This window comes from Stenella coeruleoalba (genome assembly GCF_951394435.1).
Source record: "Stenella coeruleoalba genome assembly, chromosome: 5".
In the NCBI taxonomy this organism is placed as follows: Eukaryota; Metazoa; Chordata; class Mammalia; order Artiodactyla; family Delphinidae; genus Stenella; species Stenella coeruleoalba.
Genome location: NC_137150.1, coordinates 14,632,617 through 14,640,748, shown reverse-complemented (window position 1 = coordinate 14,640,748; position 8,132 = coordinate 14,632,617). Strand labels below are relative to the sequence as shown.

Here is an 8,132-nt window from a genome sequence, read left to right as displayed (position 1 = left end):
GATGCAGGGGACACGGCTTCGTGCCCCGGTCCGGGAGGATCCCACATGCCGCGGAGCGGCTGGGCCCGTGAGCCATGGCCGCTGAGCCTGCGCATCCGGAGCCTGTGCTCCGCAACGGGAGAGGCCACAGCAGTGAGAGGCCCGCATACCGCAAAAAAAAAAAAAAAATTTTTTGGCCATCACATTCAACCTGTCCAGGGCAAACAGGAGCATTCAGTGGGTGCTCGATACATCCTTACTGAATGCGTGAATGCCAAAAAAGAGAACTTGGAGAACAGCCCATATGTCTTGCTAATAGAATTAATTATACAGATCTTATGGTCTAAAAATCATCTGTCTTCTCAACTTTGCCTTATGCTTCTCACATAGCTGGAGCTTGTTCAGGACACAACCAACTTTCTACCACTTGGCAACGGAGCACCCTGGGGCAGTTGGCCATTGTCCTCACATCACTCCTCTCATTCATTCATTCGTTCATTCAACAAATATTTGTTAAGTGCCCTCTATATGCCTGGAATACAGAGGGGGTAATAAAGAAACATGGCCCCTGCCCTCTTGCAGCTTTCAGTCAAAAGAAGATAAAACAGATAAACAAAAATGAATACATGATTAAATATATTTGAGTATTGTGGCAAGTGGAGAAAAGGAAGAGAACAGGTGGCTGGGAAAATAAATAAGCCATAATCTGATTCAAGAGGGAAGGCCTCTCTGATGGAGTGACAGGTCAGAAGGTCAAGGAGGAACAAAAGGGAAGATTCTGAGGCTGTCAAACTTTAAGTGGGTGTGGCTTAAAAACACTGAAGGAACAAGTGTTGCGGGGAAAAGACTGGGCTACAGACGTAAGCGCTTCCTGTAGGGCCTCATAAGCTATGGAGAGGATTTTGAGTTTTATTCTGTGTATGCTTAGAAACCAATAAGCTTTTTTTTTGTAATTTAAATTGCGTTTATTTTTAATAGGTAACATTCGCAATCCAAAGCATACAAGATACAAAGATTATTGAATGAAAACACTCCCTCCCTCCAGTTTCCTAGGCACCCAGTTTCCCCTCCCCCGAGCTGGCTGTAAGTATACCTCCGGAAATACTCCAGGCACAAACAAGAAAACTTATCAGTCTGTAAGATATTTTAAGCAGGGGAGCAAGGCATCGGATTTGTGTTTTAAGACAACCTGAATGCTGAGTTGCGTCTGGCTTTCTGCGTTCAGAGCTACCCGCACCAGCTCACGCATTTCACAGACCCTACTCTGCTCGGCATTCCGGGTTTCTACCGGGGAGATCCCCCGGGGGACCCAGGGCTTCGTAAATTACATCCTGGCAGGGCTCCCACGCTCGTTCCCACGCTGTGCTCCAGGCAACGGACCTGCGCGCTCGAAGCTCCCACGCCGCCCCTTTCCCGCATCTCGCGGCCCGGAACCCGGGAGCTCGGCACCCAGCCCAGGTGCGCTAGTGTGTTTTTTAACGAGAGACCCGGGCAGGAGGGCAGCTGCTCCAGGATGGCTGCGACTGAGGCGGGCCCGGGCGTGGCCAAGGCTGAGGGCGGGGTCAAGCTTAGGGGCGGAGCTGACGCCTGGTCGGGTGCAGAGCTCTCCAGAGCTCCTGCTGCCGCGATTCGGTCTGGGACCCTGGCCACCCACGGGGCGGTGGGTGCTCTTTGGCCTAGGGCTCTGCAAAGCCCTTAAGGTAAATCCGCCTGGGAGACGGGCAGCTAGGGCGCTAGGGGACCAACGACGGGGGCGGGCGGCTGGCTGGCGGAGGAGGGGAGCGTCCCGCGGCGAGTTTCCCGAGAAAGCTGAACTCGTCCCAAGCTTCTTGTGCATCAGTTTGCACCCGGCGAATTGGTGGCTGTTTCTTTCCGTGCGGGTGGTCTTTGGGCGCGGGAAAGACGCGGAGGTGATTGGATTAATCCGCCTGGGCACAGCCCAGATATCTGTACTGGACTGCTCGGCGCGGTGGGCGCAATTTTTGCCCCAGAAAGGGCGGGTAATTGACGCGCAGTTGTGTCCCGCGCGGCAGCCGGGTGATCCCCGGGCTCAGAGCGCGCGTGTCTGCAAGGCGTGCCTGGTTGTCCGGCGGCGAAGTTCCATGACTTCTTTCCTCTTTAGGCAAGACTCACTGGGTGTTGTCCCCCCGCCCTCCGCCCCCCGGGGCTGACGCCCAAGGCTCTGCTATGGACGGCAAGACCGAAGTAGATTTTTCCAGCAACAACTTAACCCCTTTGTGGCGGAGGCGTTCAACCCCTCAGCCCCAGCTGCTGGGCCGGAGCAAGCCGAGGCCCCAGTCCTACCAGAGCCCCAGCGGGTTGCTGATCACGGATTTCCCGGTGGAGGACCGAGGGAAGCCCCCCGCGGCGCAGACTCCGGCCCAGGTGCCCACCGCCTCCGACGGCAGGACGATCCAGAGGAGCCCCCTGCTTCTGTGCGCCCATCGGAGGTTGGTGACCAATGGGAGGACCGTCTCCCCGGAGTACAGGGCTGTTTCTCCTCGGCTTCGACGGCCCAAGTCACCCCAGGAACCCAGAGCGGCGTCGGGCGGCTACCCCAAATCCCCAGCGAACGGCACTGCGACTTCGCCCGCGCAGCTGCCGCTGCACCGCCCGCGGACTCCTCATGCGTCTGCCCCCTGCAGCCCCGAGGGGGACAGGGCCGGATTCCCCGCCAGCCCCTTGCTTTCGCCTGCTGCAAGTGCGCTTATCCCTAATACCGCCTCCCCAGGCGCGCGTTCGCTGTCCGGCCAGATGGCTAAGGACCCTGAGCGGGGACCTTCGAGACTCTCTCCCGCGCCTCACAAAAGGTCTTTGGAGCAAAAACTCCCCCTCCAAAGGCTTCCCTCACAGGAGAACGAGCTCCTGGAGAATCCTTCAGTGGTTTTGAGCACAAACAGCCCCGCCGCCCTCAAAGTGGGGAAACAGCAGATCATTCCGAAGAGTCTGGCCTCGGAAATTAAGATAAGTAAATCCAACAGTCAAAATGTGGAGCCCCACAAGAGACTGCTTAAGGTGCGCAGCATGGTGGAGGGCCTTGGAGCGCCCCTGGGCCCCGCAGAGGACGAGGGCGAGGCGGAGAACGACTTGGACAGTCCGGGGTCTCTGCGGAGAGGCTTGAGGTCCACGTCCTATCGCAGGGCGGTGGTCAGTGGCGTTGATTTTGACAGTCCTACCACCTCGAAGAAGAAGAACAGAATGTCCCAGCCTATTCTGAAAGCGGTAATGGAAGATAAGGAGAAGTTTTCCAGCCTGGGAAGGATAAAGGTAAGAATGGGCAAGAGTGTCGCAAGTTAGGCGTTCGCTAAGCCACAGGTGAAGGTGACGGGGGTGGGGAGGAAGGGCACAGAGGAAACCAGAGGTTATTGTTATTTTTATTGTTTTTTTGCGGTACGCGGGCCTCTCACTGTTGTGGCCTCTCCCGTTGCGGAGCACAGGCTCTGGACGCGCAGGCTCAGCCGCCATGGCTCACGGGCCCAGCCGCTCCGCGGCATGTGGGATCTTCCCGGACCGGGGCACGAAGCCGTGTCCCGTGCATCGGCAGGCGGGCTCTCAACCCCTGCGCCACCAGGGAAGCCCAATTTTTTAATTCTGTGGTTTGTGGATCAGACCCGTGCACATTTATCTCTTGCCCATTCTGTTGCTGGCAGGCACAGCCCAGTTTAATGCAGCTTCATGGGAGGAGCTGAAACTCTTATTGTTTTAATTTTCTAAGTTCGGGCAAAAAGTGGGGGACAAATGAGGAAAAAAAACACAGAAAATTAAGTATTGGCTGAGTGAGCCCCGAACAGTTTTAACACAGGTAGCTGAAAAGGGGATGGTGGGCAGGCGTGGCTCTGCACTCTTGATTATGTGGCCGCGCTGCCTGGTGCTTGTTTAGCAATGTCAGTCATTCGTTGCTGATTCATCACAGCTGATACAGGAAAACCGATTTCCCTTGAGCCTATTGATTATTTTAATTACTTACACTAATGAGTTAATTACCGAATTATGTTTTTCAGTGGTGATCACATACTAAATACCATTCAGGTAAAATGTAAATTTTAAAAGTCAGTTGCCAGATCACAAAAGACATAGTTTGTCATCTTTGCTGTTTCTGGTTTCTCTCACCACTGCCTGTGGTTGTATCTTATTCCCATTTTGTGCCCACTTAATCCTTGAGTGCATTTAACAACTTGGTAGCTGAAAACTTCAGGTTTCAATGAATGGTATGGTGTTGCTCCCAGATAAAGGCCTAGGAGCTGTGCTCATTAAAATATTACTAAATATGACATAAAGAAATAGGGAAAACTAGGGAAGGAGATTTTGGAGTGTGCATGTGCTGTCTTCTCCAGACACAAGACAGATCTCGGCAATCGGGCAGGAATTCATTTGGCAGCCACATCTTTTCTTGATTAATCAGAGAGTCTATATAAATATCACATGTGTAATACACAAGCAAGCCTGTTTTATTTTAGATCCCATGGCCTTAAAGAAGTTCCATAATATTTTATGTGTTTTTTTTTTTCCCCCTCCAACTCTGCAAGTATAGCAAAGTTCAATTTAACAGTGATGGTGAATCATGAGTAGTGAAATAAGCTGGACTACTGGTCATTTGAGGATCCTCAAGCTGTATTGACAGAGCATGGGGGATGTTGTACATTTTATTTCACCTTTTTGGTGAGTCGTAGTAGTGTTACGGGTGAACTACTCCAGGGATCATCTGCTGTATGCCTTTGGAAATCTAATGAATGTAACAACAACAAAAAATACTTTTTCTTAAAATAGCTGTATTTTCTGTTTGGCTCATTCATACATAGTTTGCTTTGCTTTTCCTCTTTTTGCTTTTCTTGTTTCTTAGAAAAAAATGCTGAAAGGACAAGGAACATTTGATGGGGAAGGTAAGCATTTGATTTTCCAGACTTTTATTGCTGTTTCAATGTGGAATATCAATTGTAAGTTGAAATCCAGCTGAAGTTACAAAAAAGTCAAGATGAGAAAAATGTACAACTTCTTCACAAATTATACAGCACAAAGCTCTGCGCTAAGCTAAATTCACCAGCAGTGAGTAAAATTAATGGCGTTCTTTGTAAGCAGATGACTTTGTCAGACCAACGTTCTGGGATTTTTAATTCTTCTCTACTCTGGCTCCATCCCCACCTCCCTCAAAAAGTGGAGAAAGAGTAAGGGCAAGCTCTAGCCCTTTAGTTAAAAATTAACTTTGGCATTTAGATCTTAAGTCGTATTTCCTTTGACTTAATGTTCTTTTCCCTATATTTCTACATTTTAATATCATTTCTGACTTCCTGTTTCCTAATCCAGTTTCAATTTGGGGGAAATCTAACTCTCCTGGCTGACAGAAACATACTCCTAAGAATTTCGAACCCATATAATATTTTTGTGAAGGGTCTCAAAAATAAAAGCAGCTTTCTCCAGGTGTTCAAACCCTAATCAGATTAGCAGACTTCGTGTAAATAGATGGATCCTGTGTCAGTGGTCTGGAAGGGCACAAAGGGAGAAGCCCCAGGTGCAGTGCTTGTAGGGCTGGGGGAGTGTGGTGCAGGTGAGGGTAGTTACTTTCTGTCATGCTTTGAAATGCTGAGATTTCCCAACCTTTAAAGAACAATGAAGAAGCGTATGCCCCTCTATAAGTAAATCTAAGGTAAAACCACCCAGAATTATATCACCTTGGCTGACTACAAAACATTTCCTTATATAATTCTTATAAACATCAGTTCTCATTGGATCATTTAAACAAGACCAGTTTATAAAAGTGTATTTACTGTACCCATCTTAGAAAACTGTTCTCTATGAGGAAGAAACCCAGACACAGTACTTTAGCTGGCTGGGATAAATTCAGATTTTATAATTGAGGAAAACAGAAGCTCGGAGAGTTTGGTACCTTGTCCACTTTCACACAGCCAGGACTAGGAAGAGATCTGGTTCTTAGTCCCATTTGCTTCCGCTTATACCCCGTTATGACTGTGCAGTGAACAGAGCATCTACCTAGTATCAGTTCTGAGAGATGCTTTGCATCTTCTGGAATTTGATAGTGGTTTTGGGACCTTTGCCTCAAAGGGTTGAAAATGTCGAGCTTTTGCGAAGTCCGAGGACAGACCTTCACTATAACTAGTTTTATGTTGTTTCCTTTTACAAGGAGCTGTTTCTGTGCACCCTCTCCTCTCTTCTCAGATATGATGACCTAGAAATTCTTTTTCACATATATGTACGTGAGGAATGCAGGAGCCTTACAGTTAATGACTAACAAGAATGTAAGTCAGGAAGCTGTGTGGTAGAGTGGTGAGAACCTGTGATATTGGAACCAGGGGCCTGAGTTCCTGTCCTGCTGCTTCTACTCATCAGTTGAGTGACAGTGAACAAGCCTCTTAACTTCACTGAGCCTCAGTCTCATCCTGGGTAAAATGAAGTTAATGCTATTGCCCACGTTGTTGTGAGAATGAATGAATGTATATCAACAACGTCTGCATATATTTTGTGCCACACACTAAGTACTTTAAAGGACACCACAGAGGTGGGGGGATCTCAGTCTATACCCTCATAATCTGCTTTACATATTTAGAACAATCAGAGAACAGTAAAATATTGCATAGATTCCAGTATTACTTTAGTAATGGTGCATGTGGAACATGCAGTAGTTGCTAAGAGATGAGGCAGATGTTTGCTGGCTTCAGTAGATGGGAAAAGCATTTCAAACTCAGTATATCCCAAACCAAACTCATAATTTTTCCTCTAAAGGTGAATCTCTTCTGGAGTTCCCATTTCCTACTTCTCCATTGTGGGACTTATAGAGCTAGGAAACATCCTTACCACCATATCCAGTTGACCCCCGTATCCAGCCCATCCCCCCAAGTCTCCATTGTCTTTCAGTGACCACTTCAGTAGCATCCTAATTAGTCCCTTAAGTAGTCAATACTTTGCTTTTCCAGTCTAATAAAGTCCTTTCCTTTTAGTGGATTCCCATTGCAATCGGGATAAAATACAGCCCTTACAGTATGAAAGAAACTCAGTCCTTTTGGACTCAGGGTAAAATCCAGTTCTTTAACATTGCCTGCAAAACTCTGCTTCTTTGGACTGTCTGGCTCTTCCCCTTAAACTCACCTTACACCCTTTGTCCGCTAGACACCCACACGCCAGTGAATGACCTTCCTTTGTTCTTCTTAGGTAACATATGTCCTCTTGCCTCAGGGCTTTTACATGTGCTTTTTTTCTGTAGCTTTGTAGTTTCTCAGCTTTCAGATCTTAAGATATTCCTCATTAACACCTCTCTGATCCCCAGACTAGATCATATCCTGCTGACAGTCTGTTCTCAGAGCCCCTGTATGTAAATCTTTGGGTTTGTAGGTATGTATTTGTGCAAGATCATTGTGTCCTCAACTCTAAAATGACTTGCCTTCTCACTTGGAGTAAAAAACCAAAGTCCTTTCAATGACATTGAGGCAAGTCTGCCCTCTATTCATCCCAACCCCCAACTCCTGTACTTTCTCCCCTCCCTTACCCTATTCCAGCCACACAGGCCTCCTTGCTGATCCTTGTACATATAGATGCACCAAACAGACTCCTGCCCCAGGACCTTTGTACTTGCTGTTCTCTCTGATGGGATGTTCTTTCCACAGCTGTACAGGTGGCTTACTTTCTCACTTCTTTTAGATCTTTGCTTAAATGTCACCTCTGTGAGGGCTTCCTAAACCACCCTGTTTAAAATCTATGTATCACCCCTTGTAACATGCTCCTTCTTTCCCTGTTTTATTTTTCTCCATGGTACTTATCAGCATCTGATATATTATAAAAGTTACTTGTTTATTTATTGTCATTCTCTCCTCACTCTGATGTCAGCTCCACAAAGAATGAGATTTTTATCTTTTTCTGTTATTGTTCATTGCTGTAGCCCCAGTGCCTAGCGGTTGCTAGTGTCTAGTAGGCATTTTCTTTTTTTTTTTAGTAAGCATTTTCTAACTATCAGTTGAATAAATACATGAATGAATGACTTCGACTATTTTTCTCATTAAATTTTTAGCTCATGAGGGCATGGGAAATGTCTTTCATTTTCTATTTACTCTCAGCCCTTGGCACATTGTGGATGTACAGTAAATATTTGTTAAATAGATAGACAAAAGGGTGTAAATTCAATTTAACCTAAAAAACAGTGATGTAAT

At 47.3% G+C, this 8,132-nt stretch overlaps 1 protein-coding gene across 1 annotated transcript in view; it reads left to right on the top strand.

The window, feature by feature from the left end:
* The first annotated feature begins 1,580 nt into the window (after window positions 1-1,580).
* Window positions 1,581-8,132, top strand: part of ARHGEF26 (Rho guanine nucleotide exchange factor 26) — a 154,269-nt gene continuing 147,717 nt past the window's right edge. Inside the window, exons 1-3 of the mRNA XM_079923069.1 lie at window positions 1,581-1,679; window positions 2,102-3,246; window positions 4,820-4,859. Coding sequence (XP_079779195.1) covers window positions 2,167-3,246; window positions 4,820-4,859 — 1,120 coding nt within the window. The 5' untranslated portion in view covers window positions 1,581-1,679; window positions 2,102-2,166. The remainder of the gene's footprint in view (window positions 1,680-2,101; window positions 3,247-4,819; window positions 4,860-8,132) is intronic.